Here is a 20,888-nt window from a genome sequence, read left to right as displayed (position 1 = left end):
ATGAGTGTGGCCTATATGTGGTGTGGGAGTGTTGTTGGCTGGCCCAAAGGGAGGCAAACTAGGCATCTCCAGACCCTCTTCCCTGCACCCTTCTCCAAGGGAGACTTTAATGTCTGCCAGGAGGGGAAGCAGGAGGTTAGGGCCAGATACCAAGCCCTTCTGCTCTCCTTAGAGAGTGAAAATACTGCCCTAGAATTCCATTTCTTTGCTCCCTTAAATAGTTAGTCTAGGGCAGTGATGGTGAACCTTTTAGAGACCAAGTGCCTAAATGGCATGTGACCCCATTCCTTACCCCAGACAGGGGAGGGAGGAAGCATTCCCATTGGGCTTCTGGGCAGGGGTGGGGGATGGGAGAAATGTCCCCAGGTGAGGGTAGAAAGTAGCCCCCCCCCTGTAATAAATTGGATACTTGGAGATATTTCTAGCTGTGATAAATGAGATACTCTGGTTTGACTAGAGAGATACTAGGGGAAACCTGAGGGTGCCTAGTTATAATAGAGTGATACTAGGGGAATACTTGAGGATGTTTATCAATTCCCTAGATGGCTAATTGATTAATATTTTTCCTACCCTCCTCCTCCCTCAATATCTCCCTTCACCTCTTTCTTCAAAAGCTTTTCAGCTTCACCCCTCCCCCCTCCTTTCCAGAGTCCAGAGGACTATGAGGATGGCTAATAGATCAAGATATTTCCTACCCTCCACCTCCTAATTTTCCACCCACTCCCTCCTGCCTCCCTTCCCCTACCCCCTGTTAGTCAGCCACCTTTCTATGTAACTCAAGGTGAATTGTGAGGGTTAGAGAAAATATTCTTTCTCTCTTTCTCAAGTAAGGAGGTTTATTGGGAAAGATAGGACAAGGATGGAAGATGAGGTGAGAGGGATGGGTTTATTCTTAGTCTATAATGAGGGTTAGGAGGATTTTGGGAAATGTTAGTCCCGTCACAGCTGTGACACAAAAGTCTTTCAGGGAGATGGGAGGACAACTGTTTAATCTTCTTTCTTCTTCCTTCAAACTCAAATCTCAGAGACTTCTTCACCACACTCAGTTACCAGCCAAAAGTCAATTCACAAATTTCTCCCTCGGCTCCAAAAACCACACTGGTTCTTCAGCCTAGGACAGGGGTCCTGTTCAGAGCTTCTTCCCCCTTCAGCCTGGCTTGACTCTCCAACTGTCTTTTCTGGGAACATTCTATTTGGAATGTTATTTTTTGATTGACAGATGATGTCCTTTTGCTTTGTGTTCCATGCTTGGCTTGTCCTGTAGATTCTCTCTTTTACATTCCCCAGCACCTATGTGCCATATGTTTGCCAACACAGGATGTAGTTCTCAGGTTCAAGCTAAACTTCTGGTCACTGTTTGTTATCAGGAGAAGTAGGGACCTGAGCTTTGCATCCAAACTTTGATGCCCTTCTCATCAAATATCAGCTCCAGAGTGACTCTTCTAACAGTTAACAAAGAAACCCATTCATCCAGATGGCAAGATAGAAGTCAGAGAAAGTACACATAGGGGAATAGTTATCAGGAAATATGGCGTCATGGAGCTCTCTTATTGGGACCAAGAGAAAGAGTCCCTCAAGTCTCTAGTGTAGCAGTCTGACTACAGGGACATGATAAAGACCACTGGCTCTTTTTATGTCTTTTTAGGGCGTTTTCCTTCAGCCACCTGAAGTGGGCTTGGACTGACCATCTTCACTCTTGAAGCTGGAAGCTGCAAATGCCTCTTGTGACTTGAACCTTAAAGACAACCTTAAGCTATTTCAAAAGATTGATGCTCTCTCTCTTGCTCTTGACAATCCCATCCAGCCCCTTAGGTGGGCAACAGGCATTCATCTCCCCCCATGAGGACTTTGCAGCCGAGGTTACGTGAGTCTGTTCCATTTTCTATTATTCCTTGTGGGCATCCACCATGCTTCCCAATTCTGTACCACCCCCTTCCATATTCTTGCTGTGAATGAATGAATAAGTGGAAAAAAAAACATTTTGGGTTTTCTATATTCAAAGCACAATGCTAAGTGCTAGACATACAACTAGAAAAGCCAGTTCTTGTTCTCAAGAAGCTTCCATTTGAATGGGAGAAACAATATACATGAAATTTCAGCTGCAAGACAGATGCAGTGGTCCCATGGTCCTTGGGTGCCATGGTAAAGCAGATGATAATGCATCTTTCATTATGGCATTACCATTTATGAAGTCATGGCATGCTCATCTCCCGTGAGGAGGTGTTCCTCACATGACTGTAATCTTAATCAGGGATCCCTTTGATTAGCTCTCCCTGTCCCCCTTTAACACACACCAAAATCTAGCAGTAGCCTGATTTGGATCTCTTTACAGGGCCAAGGACTTGGTGATATAAATTCGATAGGTTTTCAGTCCCTGTGGAAAGGATGTTCAACTCAAGGAAGGTGGGGAAAGGTATTTTTATTTGGGTCAAAAGTGAGAGAGATCAACAAGTCTGATGCAATTTTGTTTACAAAAACCTCTTTAGAATCCTAATTTTGGTTTGTGGTTATTTTTTTTTTTTAATCCAGAACCTGTGCTTAAGCATTGTAAAACCAAGGTTTTTACCTCTATAATTTCTGTGCTATGATGATTTGGCAGCAGTGATCTACCACACAAACTCAGGAGAGAAGATATTTCTCCTTTATATTTTTAAAAATCCTTACCTTCTCTCAGAATTGATACAAAGTATTAATTTCAAGATAGAAGAATGGTGAGGCAAGACAATTTGAGTTAAGTGACTTGTTTAGGGTCACACAGCTAGGAAATGTCTAAGGCCAAATTTGAATTCAGATCCTCTTGTCTCCAGGCCTGGCTCTCTATCCACTTAGCTTTCTAGCTGCCCCAATAAACATCTTTTTTAAGGGCTTACTTTGTGTCAGTCTTTGTGGTAGGTACTGAGGATACAATTAAAAATAAATAAATGGCCATCAAGAAACTTATATTTTAATATATAAGGTGTGGGGACCAGGTATGGGAGGCACCTACCTCAGTGCTAGTGCCCAGCCTCAGAGATCACCTCCTCATATACATCTTGTATGTTCATTGTTTGCGTGTTGTCACCCCCATTAGCCAGCGAGCTTCTCAAGTTCTGGGATTAGTTTTGTCTTTATATCTTTGGGACTGAGCACCGAGCTGGGCCCATAATAGGTGCTTCTTAATAAATACTTGTTGGCTTTACTTGTTGAGGAATCACAGAAATGATTACTAGAGTCATTGGGAAAATTCATTATCTCACCCTTTCCAGTAACAATGATAGCAGTTATTTGACTGTGGAAAGCAGGGAATGCATGTAGGGGGAGGAACGGCAGGGCAGATGGCAAGATGTCCTCATTGGATATGGTGGATGTATGTATGTAAAGTATGGTCTTAAAGGAGTTGCTACAGCCTCCATGAACTCTTTTCTTTAGTTTTTTGATCCTTTCAGCTGAAAATCGGTTCTTTCTCCTCAAATTTTCTTAAAGCACATTGGTTCCCTCTTTTGCTCCCAAAACTTCACCTTTTATCATATTTATTTGTTTCTTTTTTAAAAAACCCTTACCTTCTGCCTTAGAATTGATACTAAGTAATGATTCCATGGGAAAAGAAAGTGAGAAAAGAACAGTAAGGGCCAGGCAATTGGGGTTAAGTGACTTGCCCAGGGTCACACAGCTACAAAGTGTCTGAAGCCTGGCTTTCATCACATTTATTTGTTTATATGTATGCTATCTAATTGCAAACGCTTTGATAGCACGGACCATGTCAGGTTTTTCCAGGGTCTGTTTTAATATACTTAGGCCCTTAGCAAATTTTGTTGAGCAGAATTCTATTTTTTTGAACCAAAATTCATATCTTCAGAGTTATATTTTTAGATTCGTTCAAAAAATATTTTCTGAGCAATTATTTTGTGCAAAGTACCTAATGGTAATACAATGGAAAAAGCATTAGACAGACTTAGGCTCTGAGGACCCAAGGCTTCACATTGTCACTATCTGTATGACTTTGAACCAATTGCTTTATCTCTCTTGGACTCAGTTTTGTTATCTGTAAAATGAGGGGGTTGGAGGGACCTCTACAGTCCCTTCTAACTCAATGGCCCTGTCATCTTTTTTCTTTCTTCTTTTTTTTTGGTATTTCCATTAGGATGTTCATTTAGAGTCTACATCCCCAATCATATCCCCTCGACCCATTTAATCAAGCAGTTGTTTTTCTTCTGTGTTTCTACTCCCACAGTTTTTCCTCTGAATGTAGATAGTGTTCCTTCTCATAGATCCCTCCAGGTTGTTCAGGATCACTGCATTGCTACTAATGGAGAAGTCCATTATATTCGATTGTACCACAGTGTATCAGTCTCTGTGTACAATGTTCTCCTGGTTCTGCTCCTCTCGCTCTGCTTCACTTCCTGGAGGTTGTTCCAGTCTCCATGGAATTCCTCCACTTTATTATTCCTTTGAGCACAATAGTATTCCATCACCAACATATACCACAATTTGTTCAGCCATTCCCCAATTGAAGGGCATCTGCTCATTTTTGAATTTTTGGCCACCACAAAGAGTGCAGCTATGAATATTCTTGTACAAGTCTTTTTCCTTATCATCTCTGGGGTATAAACCCAGCAGTGCTATGGCTGGATCAAAGGGCAGACAGTCTTTTATCGCCCTTTGGGCATAGTTCCAAATTGCCCTCCAGAATGTTTGGATCAATTCATAGCTCTACCAGCAGTGCATGAATGTCCCAACTTTGCCACATCCCTTCCAACATTCATTACTTTCCTTTGCTATCATGTTAGCCAATCTGCTAGGTGTGAGGTGATACCTCAGAGTTGTTTTGATTTGTATCTCTTTGATTATAAGAGATTTAGAACACTTTTTCATTGCTTATTAATAGTTTTCATTTCTTTATCTGAAAATTTCCTATTCATGCCCCTTGCCCATTAATCAGTTGGTTTTTTTGTACAATTGATTTAGCTCTTTGTAAATTTGAGTAATTAGACCTTTGTCAGAGGTTTTTGTTATGAAGATTGTTTCCCAATTTGTTGCTTCCCTTCTAATTTTGGTTACATTGATTTTGTTTGTACAAAACCTTTTTAATTTGATGTAATCACAATTATTTATTTTACATTTTGTGACTTTTTCTAAGTCTTGATTGGTTTTAAAATCTTTCCCTTCCCAAATGTATACTATTCTGTGTTCACATAATTTACTTATAGTTTCCTTCTCTATGTTCAAGTCATTCACCCATTCTGAGTTTATCTTGGTGTAGGGTGTGAGGTGTTGATCCAAGCCTAATCTCTCCCACATTGTCTTCTAATTTTCCCAGCAGTTTTTATCAAATAGTGGATTTTTGTCCCAAAAGTTGGGATCTTTGGGCTTGTCATAGACTGTCTTGCTGAGGTGGCCCTGTCATCTTAAGGTTATACATCTATACACATTAAACAAATATCTATTGGGATTATCTTGTGTAGAGCACTGTGTCAGGTAGGGTTCCTGGAAAGAGAATGGATTTTGGCTCTGAAGACCCAACTCTTGCTACCTGAATGACTTGGGCAGTTGCTTAGAGTCTCTGAGCTTTTGTTTCCTCATTTGTAAAATAAAGCATTTGGACTAGATGATTTCTGAGGTTCATACAAATTCTAACACCAGTGATCCTATGAGCCAAGTTATTTACAGTGAAGAATAAAACTGGAGGCTTCTCCTCAGGAACCCACTTGAAAGAGCAATATTGATTTTCTTAGAAATCGATAATACAGGAGAGAACCACAAGTCGGGAAAAAAATCACTTCTAGTTAGAATCAGAGAAAGATTTATGGAGGAGTTATGATTTTCGATGGGCTAGAGATCCCTCCAATATTTTTGCAGGTAGAAATGGAGAGATTGGACTTCAGAGGTAGCAGAAGCAAGATGTGTTCCGCAAAGGTAGAAGTAAACGTACAAAGCATATATGTCTTGAGTGGAGTAGAAGGAAGGGTATGAGAATTGTGGGGATAGAAATGTCCAAATATGGAAACCAGCTGGATATGTGTAGTAAGGAATAGCGATGAGTTGAGGAGATAGAGATTCTAAACCTGAGGGACGAGGAGAATGATGGTATCTTTCAGAAAAAGGTGGTGGGATTTGGGGGAACAATGATGAATTCTGTTTCGGACATGGTGAGTTCGAGATATTTTTAGGACCATTGGTTTGATATATGCAGTGGACATAGAACTAGAACTCAGGAGAGTCTGGGGCTGCATATATAGGTCTGGGCCCCATAACATTACAGGGCCTCCTCAGGGAGCTCTGTCACTGTTTAAAAGGAGGCAACACCCAAGAGTCTGGCATTTCTTTGCCTCCTTTTCTGTGACAGTCCATTCAGGAAAAATTAAATGGATGAAAAAGGCTTATTGTCCATGTTTCATGCCATCCAGTCCCTCAATTAATCACATAACTGTCTGCTGTGCTCCAGGAACTGGGGATAGCGTAGGGATGGGACCAGAATCCATAAGGCATTACCAATTCTGCCACTTGAACCTCAGTCTCTCACTACAGACTGACAGCCTCCCCCCTTTGCTCCCCTGTCATAGTCTCCAATCTGTTGATCAAAATCTCAGTTTCTTTTTCCACCCACAGAACTTCAACACTGGTCCACCATTTCTCTCTGTCCCTGAGGCACTAGACTTACAACTGTAATTAGTATAATTAGGTACAATGTGACTTTATCCTTACCACTCTCTAACAAGGCTGGGTATTTCTCCCCTTTAAACTTGATACCAAAAGCACGGTTTTTTAAACTGTTGTAAATAAAACAACATATTTTAACTAATATGCTCTTTACTGTGGTATAGAGAATTGCAATTAAATGCTTAAAAAACAAATAAACATTCTTTCTTTCTTAGAACCAATGGCAGAAGAGTGGTAAGGGTTCACCAGTGATGGTGAACCTTTTAGAGACTAAGTGACCAAACGGCAACCCTCTTGCTGAAGGTGAGTCCCCTGCCTTAACCCAGACAGTGGAAGGTGGAAGTGCTTCCATTGGGCTGCTGGGCAGAGGGCAGATGATAGGAGAAATGTCCTCTGGAGCCCATGGAGAGGGGGAAGGGAGTATCCCCCTCTAGCATGCTCCAGCACTCACCTCCAGACCTAACTCTCTATCCACTGAGCTACCTAGCTGCCCCCTTTAAAGACAGTTTTTAAGAGTTTGATCCTTCTTGTGTAAAATGATTACAGAAAAATACATGAGGCATTGTCAATCAATGATCTTGCAGACCCAGGAGGAACAGTTTTCTTACATTGAAATTTCTCTTCCCAGATACCCTGAGATCTGATGACTCTGGGCTCTCTGCTATTCTTCAAACATCACTCCATCTCAGGACTCCAGGGTATTTCCCCCTGGCTGTCTATCCCTCACACCTGGATACTCTCCATCCTCACTTCTGCTTCCTGAGAGTCTCAGTTTAAGTCCTACTTTTTGCAAGATTTTCCCAGTTCTTTTTAAAATTCTGTGTCATCTCTCTGAGATTCTCCCCAAGTTTTCCCTTATTTGAACATCAGTTATTTGCATGGTGTCTCCCTCATTAGACTGTGAGCTCCTGGAGAACAGGAACTGGCTTTTCTCATTTTATTTTTTATTTTTTGTATTAGCACAATGCCTGACATGTAGGAAGCCCTTAATACATTTCTGTTTCCTTGACTTAATTTGAGGAATCATTGCTGCTCTTCTGTCTTAGAAATGATACTAACACAGAAGGAAGGGGGCTTTTGGGTTCTTTTTTGGCATTAATTCTTAGAGCTAGAAGGACCTTAGGAGCTATTGAGGCCAAGATCCTGATTTTACAGTTGAAGAAACTAAGGATGAGCTGGGAAATATTTTAAAACTGACTCTGGTGTGTGTATGTGAACATACACAGGACACACTTTCCTGTTTAATCTGCACTATTAACATTTCCCATCCCTTTCTGAATTCTGAACAATCCACCAGACTCCAAATCAAACTTTGATTGGGTTGCATTTGCCTATTTTGGGGATAGAAATGCTCAGCCTGAAAATGGAACACTCTAGTTCTGCACTCCCATCCTTTTAACTTCAAATTTTAAACTATTACACCCCCCTACTCCACCTCTGAAGACTAGTGCCCCCCAAAGGGCAACACATCCTAAACCTGCAGGGTTGGAAGGACCAAATTCATTTTGGGAAGAAGGAAAGCCATTAAATATTATATATCCCCAAATCATATATAATTTTACCTAACATGTATCATATATGTGTATAGTTATTCAGTTATTTTCAGACATGTCTGACTCTTTGAGATCGCATTTGGGACTTTCTTGGCAAAAATACTGGAATGGTTTGTCATTTCCTTCTCCAGCTTATGACAGTTGAGGAGGCAGAAGCAAACAGAGTTAAATGACTTGCCCAGAGTCACAGAGCTAGTAAATATCTGAGGCCAAATTTAAACTATTGACTCCGGGCCATCATGTATCCACTGATCCACCCAAGTGCCCGATCTATCTTTATATGTGCATGGGGGGAGGGGAGGAGGAGGGAGAGGGAGAGAGACACACAGAGAGAGAGGGAAGGAGGGATGAAGAGAAAGACAAAGATAGGGAGGGAGAGGAGAGAAAGAGAGAGGGAAGGAGGGAGTGGAGAGAAAGACTGAGAGAGAGGGAGGGAAGGAGGGAGAGGGAGAGAAAGAAGGAGGGAGGAAGGGAGGGAGAGGAGAGAAAGAGAGAGGGAAGGAGGGAGTGGAGAGAAAGAGACTGAGAGGGAGGGAAAGAGGGAGAGGGAGACAGAGAGAGAGAGAGGGAAGGAGGGATGAAGAGAAAGACAAAGCTAGGGAGGGAGGGAGAGGAGAGAGAGAGGGAAGGAGGGAGTGGAGAGAAAGAGACAGAGAGAGGGAGGGAAGGAGGGAGACAGAAAGAGGGAGGGAGGAAGGGAGGGAGAGGAGAGAAAGAGGGAGGGAGGAAGGGAGGGAGAGCGCATACATAGGGCATATGTACGCCACCTAGATGCTATAGATATGTGTGCGCCTATATATACACGCATATATGTATGTGTATAGATATACATTTACACATATACATTATACATACACACATACATACATAAATACACACATATATACATATATCTCTATATGAATTGAGATTATATCCCCAAAATACAAATCAATTAAGTTCCAGGAAGGAGGTGGGAATCCCCGGCAACCACCACTCATCTGGTTCTGGGGAAGGCGGGAGAGTCTGACCCGCCCCGCCCCGCCCAAACGGCCCCACCCCAGGGCGGGGACTATGGGGCACGTGATCATACGGGGCGGGGCTAGGGCCGAGGGCGGGTCTCAGACTCGGGTAGCGGGGGGAGTGGCCCTCCCGGATTGGGCCGGGTAGCAGGGGCCGGGAAGGAAGGGGCTGGGCCGCTCTGGTTGGTCAGCTGTAACCTTTCCCCCCTTCTTTGCGGTCAGGTGCTCAGTAAGTGGGCGGCCCGGTTCCCGGTGCTGCAGCCCTTGCTTGTACCGCCGCCGGCCCAGGTGCAGATGGAGGGCGCGGGCACCGAGGCGCCGCAGGAGCGGGAGCAGCAGCAGTTCACCTACCAGGTGTTCCCCGAGCGGTACTCGGAGGGCAAGTCCAAGAGGAGCTTCCTTGCCACCAGCTTCTTCACCCACAACCAAAAGTGTCAGCTGATGCTCCTGAAGTCCCTGGACCGAAGTAGGCGACCCTGCGGGGGGCGACCGAGCGGGGGGGGGGGGGTGCTGCCAGGCGGCCGCAGGGGCCTTTCTTCCTCAGCCTGGGCCCAATTTATGCCCTCGAGGTCGCCACTGGGCCGGACGGTTCCCAGGCTGAACCCTTACTCTGCCGTGTGTGTTTGTGTGTGTGACAGTACTCATAATCTAGTAGCTAATACTGTGCTTCACAATTATTATCTCATTTAATCGTCACACCAACAGTCTGAAGTAAGTGCTATTATTTCCACCACTTTACAGATAAGGAAACGGAGGCAGGAAGAGGTCAAGTGACTTGCTCAGGGTCACATAGCTAAACAGTGTCAGATTCAGAACTAATCTCCATGAATGCAAGATAAAACTTTTTGCTACAGCAGATTGCTTGTAGTTATTGAGGTCTCAGATTAGTTAAGGACTGGAGAGGGAAGTAATTAATTAAAAAAAAAACAATCCTTATCTTAGAATCAATACTCTGTAGGCAATGAGTGGGGGTTAAATAACTTATCCAGAGTGACACAGCTAGGTAGTGTCTCTGAGGACTTCTTATTTCTAGGTCTGATTCTCAATCTACTGAGCCATGCTGGCCCTGGGAGTAAATGATAAAAAATATTCTTGGAATTTTTTTGTGTTACATCACCTCTATTTTCCCCCCAATTGTTTTTATTTTCTCAGTTACATGTTGAAACAATTTTTGGCAATCGTTTAACATTTTAGAATTCAGATTTTTGGGGGCAGCTAGGTGGCTCAGTGGATTGAGAACCACGTCCTGGATGGGAGGTCCTGGATTCAAATCTAGCCTCAGACACTTCCTAGCTGTGTGACCCTGAGTAAGTCACTGTTGCCTAGCCCTTACTGCTCTTCTGCCTTGGAACCAATATACTGTATTGATTTTAAGACAGAAAGTAAGGGTTTAAAAAAAAATTCAGATTTTCTCCCTCCCTCCCCTTCCCTCTGCCCTGCTCTTCCAGGTGGTGAATAGTCTGATATAGGTTATACCCATCTTTTCATGAAATGCATCTTTCTAGATTTCTCACTTATCACATATATAATAGAAATCCCATGAAGGAAACACAGGGGAAGATGGCCTGCATTCAGACTTCTTTGGCTATATCACCTTCATTTTTTTTTAAACCCTTACCTTCCGTCTTGGAGTCAATACTGTGTATTGGCTCCAAGGCAGAAGAGCAGTAAGGGCTAGGCAGTGGGGGTTAAGTGACTTGCCCAGGGTCACACAGCTGGGAAGTATCTGAGGCCAGATTTGAACCTAGGACCTCCCATCTCTAGGGCTGGTTCTCAATCCACTGAGCTACCCAGCTGCCCCTATCACCTTCATTTTTAAACACCTTCTTCTGCTCTCTCCCCTCCTAAAGAGCCCTCTATTATAACAAAGAATAAAAAAGAGAGGGGGAAAAAAAGAAAAACCATTCAGTAAAGTGAACCCACGTATTAACAAAAATTTTCTCCTCTATAAAGGACAAAAGACAGGCAGAAGAGCTCTCTTAAGTTTTCTTTGGGGTCAGGTTTGGCCATTATAATTTCCAGCACTGCTCCAGTTATGTGATTACTAAAGCCATTGTGTTTGGTGTTTTGTGAATTCTGCTCATTTCCTGTGGCCTTAGTTCTCCTGGTTTTTTGTAGGCATTGTAGTCATCATCTCTTAACAGTGTTGTAATGTTCCATTCATGTACTATAATTTAGTCGTTAGTTGTATCCTATCAGGGCATGCACATTGTTTCCAGTTTTTAAACCTATGAAAGTTCTAGTGTATATATTTTTAACCTTGGAATATATGCTAAGATCTCTTGATTAAAGGGCATAGGCATTTTAGATACTTTTTAGTATTCCACGTTGTTTTCCAGAATGGTTGAACCAGTTCCACCAAGAATGGATTGGTAAGGGATAGCTAGGTGGCTCAGTGGATTGAGAGCCAGACTCAGAGATGGGAGATCCTGGGTTCAAATCTGGCCTCTGACACTTCCTAGCTGTGTGACCCTGGGCAAGTCACTTAGCCCAAATGCCTAGCCCTTACCACTCTTCTGCCTTGGAACCCAATATATATAGTATTGATTCTAAGATGGAAGGTGAGGATTAAAAAAAAGTAGTGATGCTGGTTGCTCTGATAAGCCTTAAAAGTCACAAAATGCCTAGGTATGTTTGTATAAGAAATACTTATTAAATGATGGGACTCATGATTATGTGTGATTTTTAACTTACACAAAAACTTCCAAATAATTTGAGCCATCCAAAAGTGTTGTGAGCTCTTGGGAGGGATGGACTCTTCCTCATTGGAGGGTTACCAGCAAAAGTTAAGTGACCACTTGGTCAATATTCTGTTCAGGAGATTCATATCCTTAAAGATAGTTTGGACCAAGGGGAAGCTAGGTAGCTCAGCAGATAGAGCAACAGGCCTGGAGTTAGGAGGTTCTGGGTTCAAATTTGACCTCAGATACTCTCTAGTTGTGTGACCTTGGGCAAGTCATTTAACCCCAATTGTCTATCCATTATTGCTCTTCTTATTTAGTATCTATTCTAAGACAGAAGGTAAGGAGTAAAATTAAAAACAAAAAAAGATAGTTTGGATTAGACAGCTGGAGTCCCTTCCCAATCAGAAGTTTTTGTTTTTTTTTAAACCCTTACCTTCTGTCTTGGAGGCAGTACTACGTCTTGGTTCCAAGGCAGAAGAGTGGTAAGGGCTAGGCAATGGGGGTTAAGTGACTTGCCCAGGGTCACACAGCTAGGAAGTGTCTGAGGTCAAATTTGAACCCAGGACCTTTCATCTCTGGGCCTGGCTCTCAATCCACTGAGCTACCCAGTTGCCCCTCCCCTCCCCCCCCCCATCTGAAGTTCTATGTAGTCTTGTAATTAGTTATTCTGGATCATTTATTTCTTGATAATGTCATGTGTTGTTTTTTCATAAATCTCTGTGTAATTTTTAACCTACTGTCATTGGTGTCATATCATTCTAGGTCCATATGTCAAGCTTCTGCTGGATGCTATGAGGAGCTCTGGTTGGTAAGCAGACCTTTGCTGAGTACAGTTTTATGTCCTGGCTCCAAAAAATAAAAAATGACTCCAGATTTCTCACTGTATGCCACAGAGCTCTTTAAAAATGGCAGACAGGTGTGACCTATCCAGGCCACAGAATCCTCCCTTATTGATGATCTCCTGATCTGTCTACTCATCCTATTTACAAGAAGACTGTCAGAATCCTCTTCTAGAGAATCTTGAGTCATGGCCTCTCTGCAGGCCAACTAAGATAAAGAGTTCTTTATCTGGGCTCCATGCATTTGGTTTTTTAAAAAAAATATTTTTATAACCACATTTCAGTTTAATTAGCTTCTTTTGTAATCCTGTGTATTATTTTACACATTAAAAACCCTAGTCTGAGCAGGGCCTGTCTGTAGGCCTCATCAGACCGCCTCGTGAGTCCATAACACGGAAAACTCAAGAACCCCAGAACTAGACACGAGGTGGCCGTCTGGGGTGGCTGGTGAGAAAGCTCTCGGACCCATCCTCATCTTCCCTTCTGTTACGGGCACGCACGCTGCTTCTGGTAATCTGCCCCCTTTCCTTTCAGCACTGTTTACAGAGAGAGACACTTCTCTTGTGAAGATTGTAATGGAAACGTCAGCGGAGGTTTTGATGCCGCCACATCCCAGGTAGGGGTCATGGGCGGCACATCCCGTGCTTGTGGGGGTTGAGGTGGACGAGCTCCAGCCTGAGGATCTCGGGGTCCGGGAAAGGAGACCAGACCTAGACTGGCACAGAGCATGCTGAGTGCCCCAAGGATGTGCACAGCACTCAGGCAGTTTAGAGGAAAGGTCTAGCTTGCAGGGCTTCCTGGAGGAACCCGTGTTTCCTCTGAGGGGAATCATGGGAGAGAAAAAAGTGGCAGGGGAAAGTACGGAGTGTTGGGAGAATAGCGCGTGCCCGATCCGACTGCTGCGGGAGGCAGTTGTGAGACACAGGTTTGCAGGGGTGGGACTAGATCTTTGCTTGCTTGGATGCGGGGCCAACGTGCATATTTCTTTCAGCATGCTATTTATTTAAGTGCTGGTTGGCTGGCTCTGAGTGTAGGCAGGGGGAGCCATCGAGATTTTTGAGGAGGCAGGTGCCATGAGTTGTGTTATTCTTTAGGATGGAAGAAAACTTAGAAGGAGAAGAGCGTGGAGCAGGGAAAGCTAAGTATGACAGCAGCTCACGTTCGCCTCGTGCTTTAGCATATGTCATCTTGTTTGGTCTTCATAACAACCCTAGGAGTTCTAGGTCATTATTATTCCATTTTACAGATGGAGAAACAGTGTCAAAAGGCTTACACGACTTTCCCAGGGTCCTGAGGACAGTAATAAGTGAGCAAGTGAGGACTCCCCAGGCGACCCTGAGAGCTTGTTGATGGAGGCCAGACCAGAAGAAGCAGGGCCCTGGAGCGTTAGAGCTGGAAGGGGCCCTGGAGGTCAGCTCGTCCAGCCCTCATTTTTCATGTGAGGAAATTGAGGCCCAGAGACACGAGTGACTTATTTGACCTGTGGTCACACAGAGGGACACTGACAGAATCGGGACCAGAGGTCCAGTCTCCTTCTCAGCACTGGTGGGAAGAGGAAGAGGAAGATAGGCAGGGAGATGCTGTGGAGATTTGAACTTGGGAGCTAGTTCACATTTGGCCTCTGATAATTCTTAGCTGCATTAGCGTGGGCACGTCACCCCATTTCCTCCTCTGTACAATGGGAATATTATCATTAGTAGGCAGCTCAGCGGCATGGGAGGTAGAGCACTGGGCCTGGAGTCTGGAGACCTGAATTCAAATCCAGCCTTAGACAGTAGTAACTGTGTGACTCTGGGCAAGTCACTTCCCTTCTGTCTGCCTCAGGCTCCTCATCTCTCTAGTAGGGATGGAACCTGGAAATGGGTTGTTGTTTCAGGTGAGTGGGAGATGTCGAGGGGTTGGTTTTGACTCAGTAAGGGAGAGCTCTTTTAAATCCGAACTGCCCCAGAATAGAATGAGCCATCTCAGGAGGGAAGCAGGCCTCCTCTCTGGATTGTGCTGTGTGGTTACTTGTTGGGGATGATAATAGAACAGATGCCTATTACACTGTGGATTAAATTAGATAGGACCTGGCTTCACTTGCATCGCTGAGATTCTGTGCTTCTGGGATGGACAGGCCAGATTTGTTGGTAGAATTTGGTGGAGAAAGCAGGGGAGCAATCCAGAGAGATGTTAGCAGGAGTTCTGGAAGTGATAAATGAAAGGGGGTAGAGGACAAAACCAGAACAAAGCCGGAATCTTGGGGATCACCTCATTGGAGGGGTGGGAGGAGGCAGAAGAGCCCCTGTCGGAAGCAGAGGAGTGACTGGAAAGGAAAAGAGCAATGTAATGAGTCAGAGATGAAATGACTGTGGAAACAAGGGTTTGCTCTTCCAAGCATCTCAATTATGAGCAGTGCATGGCAATTGCCCAGCAAATTAGGACCGGGCCCCTTCCTCAGCTTCGGATTGAACCCCCAATACAGAGGGAGGCAGGCTCAGTACATTAAAGTGCATTAAAAAGTCAGATAAGACTAATTAAAAGGAAACAGTTCAAATTAGGCAATTTCATTTCTTTTTTTTCACCCTCCAAACCCTTATCTGCTTTTTTAGGATCAATATTGTGTATCAGTTCCAAGGCAGAAGAGCAATAAGAGTTAGGCAGTGGGGATTAAGTGACTTGCCCAGGGTCACACAGCTAGGAAGTATCCGAGGCCAGATTTGAACCAAGGATCTCCCGCCCATGGGCCTGGCTCCCTGTCCACTGTGCTACCTTGCTGCCCCTCAAGGACACATTTGTAAATGGTGAAGAAACATCTGGTGGATGGGGAGATAGCGTAAGTGCAACAGAAGCAAGGACTGAATCGTGGAACAAGGTTTTGGAGCTGAAGAGATAAAGTGGACAGACTGAGAGGCTGACTTTGGGAAGACACTTTCCCTAAGACAGAAGGAAAAGAGGAAGAGGGAAGCCAAGAGAGAAATTTTGAGGTGGAGAGGAGGGAAATTGGAGGAGTTTAGCTCAGATGACCCAAGTAGGAGATGAGGCTCTGCTATGACTGGGGAGAGCCTATGGAGTTGGGAACCTGAGCGGCATAAAACAGAGCTTTCAAAAAATCTCTTCTGTCTTAGTATCAGGCAGCTGGGAAGTGTCTGAGGCCACACCTGAACCCAGGGCCTCCCACCTCCAGTCCTGGCACTCCATCCACTGGGCCACCGAGCTGCCACTGAGGAGAGCAGTCACTACGGGGTGGGGCGGTGTTGCTGAGCCATGTGGGGACTTGGCTGATAGGGTCATCTGTCTGTAGTGGATGCAGTGAGTTGTCTTGTGCTTGATGGCTTGGGAACAAGAACACAGGGCGCAGCGGGAGGAGTTTAGAGGTAGGACTTTGTTCAATGTAGAGAGCAGGAAGTCCTAGGGCCCTAGTAGGTGGGCAGGAAGGTATGTGAAGGCAGGAGGGGACAAGGGGAGGGGGTCGAGGGCCTGGAGGCCTGGAGGAGGGGAAGCCCAGGAGACAGGAAGCGGTGGGAAAAGCTGAAGGGAAGGTGCTGAGCTCAGGAGAGGGAATTTCAGATTTGCTCTCTTGGAGGTGGAGCAGTTCTTAAGCCCCAAGAAGTATGAAGTGTGCTAGTGGAAGAGCTCCTTGGAGGCGGCAGTGGTTGATGGCAGAGAAGTGTCTCATAGGCCTGGATGGCCAGTCCCAGGAGGGGGGCAGCCCCTTCAGTTGGATAGGTGACCCTTGTGATGGGAGAGAGGGAGGCTTTGGGGAACCCTGGAGGGCAGCTCCAGGACGACTCTGGAAAGGCAAAAGAGGACGCTTTTAACCAGAATGCTTGAGGCACAGATGCAGTACCCTTGTACAGCTGTCCCCTATGCCTAGAACATGCTCCCTCCTCACTCCAGCCTCCTAAGAATCCTCCTCTTCCTCCAAGATGTGAAGGAGATTCTCCAGCCTGCAATGGCCTCCTTCCTCAACTTCCTTGTATAGAATTGTCCTTATTCTCTACACACTCCTATGGGGACTTAAGAATGCAAGCTCTTTTTTTCATTCTTTGTAATTGTATCCCCAGCGCCTGTTGTAGTGCATGGCATATAGTAAGAGTTTAATAAATGCTTGCTGAATGACTACATGCATGAATGTGGCCACTTTTGTGGGTGGCTGAGGACATCGAATCAGTAGTATTTTTTAAGCATTCACTGTGTGCCAGGCATTGTGTTAACTGAGGTTAGTTACAAAAGAGGCAAAAAGACAGTCCTGCCTTGCAGGCACTTGGGGAGACAAAAAATACAACCAGATATGCAGACAAAGCAAGAATATTCAGGATAACTAGGAGATAATTAAAGGAGGGAAGGCCGGGGCATTCAGAGGAGCTGAGGAAAGCTTCTTGTAGACGGTGGGGTTTAATTTGGGGCTCGCAGGAAGCCAGTTGGTCAGTAGTCAGAGCCAAGAGCACAGCATGGTAGGCATGGGGGACAGCTAGAGGAATTGCCCAGAGTGGAGGCCATTAGCAACCAGACATGGTACCTGCACATGATGACTGTGATGAGGGAGAGGTGAAGCCTGAGTCAGATGCTAGAACCACTTCAGAAGCTGGATGTGGGTAGACAGTGGAGATGACCCTGTAAGTGGGTAACAGGAGGTTTAAAAGAAGGATGCTGTTGGGGGCAGCTGGGTAGCTCAGTGTGTTGAGAGCTAGGCCTAGAGACGGGAGGTCCTAGGTTCAAATCTGGCCTCAGCCACTTCCCAGCTGTGTGACCCTGGGCAAGTCACTTGACCCCCATTGCCTAGCCCTTACCACTCTTCTGCCTTGGAGCCAATACACAGTATTGACTCCAAGATGGAAGGTAAGGGTTTAAAAAAAAAAAGAAGGATGCTGTCTCTTGTGGCATCTCCCAAGTTACAGAGTCTTCTCTGGTGATGTGAAAATGGATGAACTAGGACCTCAAAATTAACCATCTGTCCTGGATGTATTGGTACATTAATGGACATACCCCCAGCCCTGTGCTTAGTGCTGGAGAGGAGACAAGACTGTGCGTGACAAGCCTGGCCCCTGTTTTTGAGTGTTCTGCACACAGTGGGCACATAATCATTGTTTGCTGACTTAGAGGAGAAAAGTTGAGCCTGCACAAAACAATTGAGAGGCCTACCAGGCAGTGCAAGTGCCAGATTGGATGCTGAAATGGAAAGCTCTTAGGTTCTGCGAGAGCCCAAAGAGGACTGAGATTATTGATAATAGTTATTATAGAAGAGGCAAAATTTATCTTGATCTTGAAGAATAGACAGGAGCCTTTTAAAAAAGCAGCAGGAGAACAGAAATGTGTCATTTCCTGAATAATCACTTAAAGATATTTGTATTTTTTTGATGACTATTAAGTTTAAAATACATGAAAAAATAAATCACATTAAAAATGTGGGCAGGGTTGGGTATTGGGGTGTGTGTGTGTGTGTGTGTGTGTGTGTGTGAAACTAAATGAATAGCATGAGGCTAATCAAGGAGTGGGCATTTATGGCATGGTGGGGGATGTTTCACGGTGATTGGGGTTTCCTGAAAGCAAAGTATGATTTGTGGGTGGGGAAATCTGACTACTTTCCTTGTAAGACAAATTGAACTTAATTTGATGTCCAAGTTAATTCATTAGCAGTAAGTGAGCAGCTTGAAGGGGATGTGTGATTTTATTCATAATACAGGCATGCCTCTGAAGGCATGTTGTTTGTGCCATGGATATGGAGGGAATTGGAATCTGGGAAATAAATCTCAGGCAAATTAGATGAAATAAATATTAACTTTGTGTCTTTTGTATTTTGTGCCCCATAGATAGTGCTGTGTCAGAATAATATCCATAATCAGGCTCACATGAACCGAGTGGTCACTCACGAACTAATTCATGCATTTGATCATTGTCGTGCTCATGTTGACTGGTTTACTAATGTCAAACATTTGGCCTGTTCCGAGGTAAGGTCCACCTCTTTCTGGTGGGTTAATTTAATTCCTGACTTTAGTTTTCTGAAGTATGAGACTTTTCATAATACTCATATATTCAAGTGTAATGTATATCATTAATTTTCTCTCATTTATTATATTTTCAATTAATAAGCTTCTAGTTTCTCCTTCCCCATTTCTTTTGAGCTAATTATGTTTTAAATATCTTTTTACCAAGTTTTGAATTTAAGCACGTAATTCAGAATACCTTCTTTTTAAAAAATCTTTACCTTCTGTATTAAATTTTTGTTTTTTTATTTTTTGCCAATTACATGTGATAACAAATTTCCACACAAATTTTCCTAGGTTAAATGATTGAACTTATCTCCCTTTCACCCTTTTCCCCTCTCAGTGTTGGCAGGTGATTTGATCTGGGTTATACATGTAATATGCAAAACATATTTCCATATTGATCATTTTTATAAGTGAGTAATCTTATAAAACCAAAGCCCCAAAAGATAAGCCCAAATAACAAGTGAACTATCTTACACTTTCATCTGCATTCTGACTCCAATAGTTCTTTCTCCTGGAGGCTGATAGTGTTCTTTGTCCTAAGTCACTCAGAATTGTCCTGGATTATTGTATTGCCAATAATAGCTTGTCTTCTGTCTTAGAATCAATACTCAGTATTGGTTCCAAACTGAAGAAGAGTAGTAAGGCCTGGGCAATAGGGGGTAAGACTTGCCCAGGAAGTGTCTAAGGCCAGATTTGAACTCATGACCTCCAGTCTCCAGGCCTGGTGCTCTATCCACTGTGCTACCTAGCTGCCCCTTAATACTGTTTCAAACATAATCAGGGATTCAGATACTGGTAGTGATTAAATCTTGGTGTAGCAAATGATCAGTTTTTTGTTTGGGGAAAACAGGACTTTGTGGTCATTCCAGAAGGTCATCTTTATTTGTGTCTCATACAGGGTCACTAAAAATGGCATTTATTGAGCACTTTGACTTGTAGCTAAACAGGTGCCCAATCTGTGCACGGGAACGGAGAGCCTGAAAACCTTGTCCCGATCACACATTCCCCAAGAGTTGCCTAGAACGTTACAGCTCAGTCCTCTGTGTTGGTATGGAAACGTGCCCCAACATTCTTGCCCTGATCAGTTGGCACACTTTCTGGATGAATGGTGATGATCCGAACCCAGTTACGGAGTGCCAACAGCCTGAGCTCCCGACTTGCTCTGCTTGGTGTCCCGATCACAGTTACAGCCCTGACCGCCCCGTATGACTGTTTCACTCTGGTGTTGCTGAGAAACCTGGGAGCGAGCTTATAGAGGTGGTTCCTGTATAAGACTTTACATACGCACCTCCAGGGTGCAGTTAGATGAGAGCGCTAGTCTTAATGTGAAAACGATTTCGGGGTTTCACAAATTTGCATACACCCTGGATTTGCTTTCTAGATTCCAGTTAAAATTAATATGCAGCCCCAAATACATTGAATTATAAGTCATGTTATTTGGAGAGGAGACGGAAACCTTGGTGAAAACTTGTTCATTATTTGCCTCCCTTGGGTGTTGTGAGAATTAATGCCTGCTTAGCAAGTTAAAATATGTTAAATGCCTTGAACTCCTCTGAGTAATGAGGCTGTGTTGTTATAAAAATAACAGGAGGAGGCCATTCTGCTTGTGCTGAGCAGATGTCATGAGGTCTAGTGGCTATCGCATCTGTGTGAATAACTTTTTCATATATTTGCTGGAATTATTTGGGGGTTACTCTGCCTCCTTGCATAGACAACATGAGGCAAACGTGCCTGAACTTTCAAGCCAGACTTCCACTTGATAGAGCCACCTGGGGGGTGTCCCGATTCCTTGTGCTGGAAGGACTGGTTTGTTTTGTCTAGTTTATCGCAGAGTGGGATTTCTGAGACGGGAGAACGGAGGAATGTCACATCTTCCTTAGGAATTTGAGACTCCTTCATGTTTATAGTAATCCAGTAATGGCTACACTGTAAAAACAAATCAATTTTAAAAGTATAAGATCAATGCATTGACCGTCCATGATTCTAGAGGACCAATGATGAAGCATGTGCTCCGCCTCCAGACCAAGAGGTGAGGAACTCAGGATGCAGAATGAGACATACAATTTTTAGACACTGCCCATAAGGCAATTTGTTTTGCTTGTCTGCATATTTGTTACAAAGATTTTTGGTCAGCCTCCCCTACAGTAGAGTTGGGGCTGGGGTGGCGGGAGAGAAAGTAGCTGTCTTATTAATTAAAAAAATT

At 44.0% G+C, this 20,888-nt stretch overlaps 1 protein-coding gene across 3 annotated transcripts in view; it reads left to right on the top strand.

The window, feature by feature from the left end:
* Positions 1-20,888, top strand: part of ATP23 (ATP23 metallopeptidase and ATP synthase assembly factor homolog) — a 133,398-nt gene that overhangs the window by 98,905 nt on the left and 13,605 nt on the right. The window contains exons 4-10 of one of the 3 annotated variants that reach the window (XM_056797713.1): positions 1,646-1,864; positions 2,333-2,403; positions 6,852-6,939; positions 9,413-9,656; positions 12,637-12,682; positions 13,248-13,329; positions 18,506-18,643. In XM_056797713.1, coding sequence (XP_056653691.1) covers positions 9,485-9,656; positions 12,637-12,682; positions 13,248-13,329; positions 18,506-18,643 — 438 coding nt within the window. In that variant the 5' untranslated portion in view covers positions 1,646-1,864; positions 2,333-2,403; positions 6,852-6,939; positions 9,413-9,484. Of the gene's footprint in view, positions 1-1,645; positions 1,865-2,332; positions 2,404-6,851; positions 6,940-9,320; positions 9,657-12,636; positions 12,683-13,247; positions 13,330-18,505; positions 18,644-20,888 lie in introns of those variants that run through there. The other 2 variants (XM_056797714.1, XM_056797712.1) reach the window with 2 other exon arrangements.

This window comes from Monodelphis domestica, chromosome 5 (genome assembly GCF_027887165.1).
Source record: "Monodelphis domestica isolate mMonDom1 chromosome 5, mMonDom1.pri, whole genome shotgun sequence".
NCBI classification, from domain to species: domain Eukaryota; kingdom Metazoa; phylum Chordata; class Mammalia; order Didelphimorphia; family Didelphidae; genus Monodelphis; species Monodelphis domestica.
Note: the sequence above shows the minus strand (reverse complement) of the source record. Positions and strands in the feature narration are given on the sequence as shown.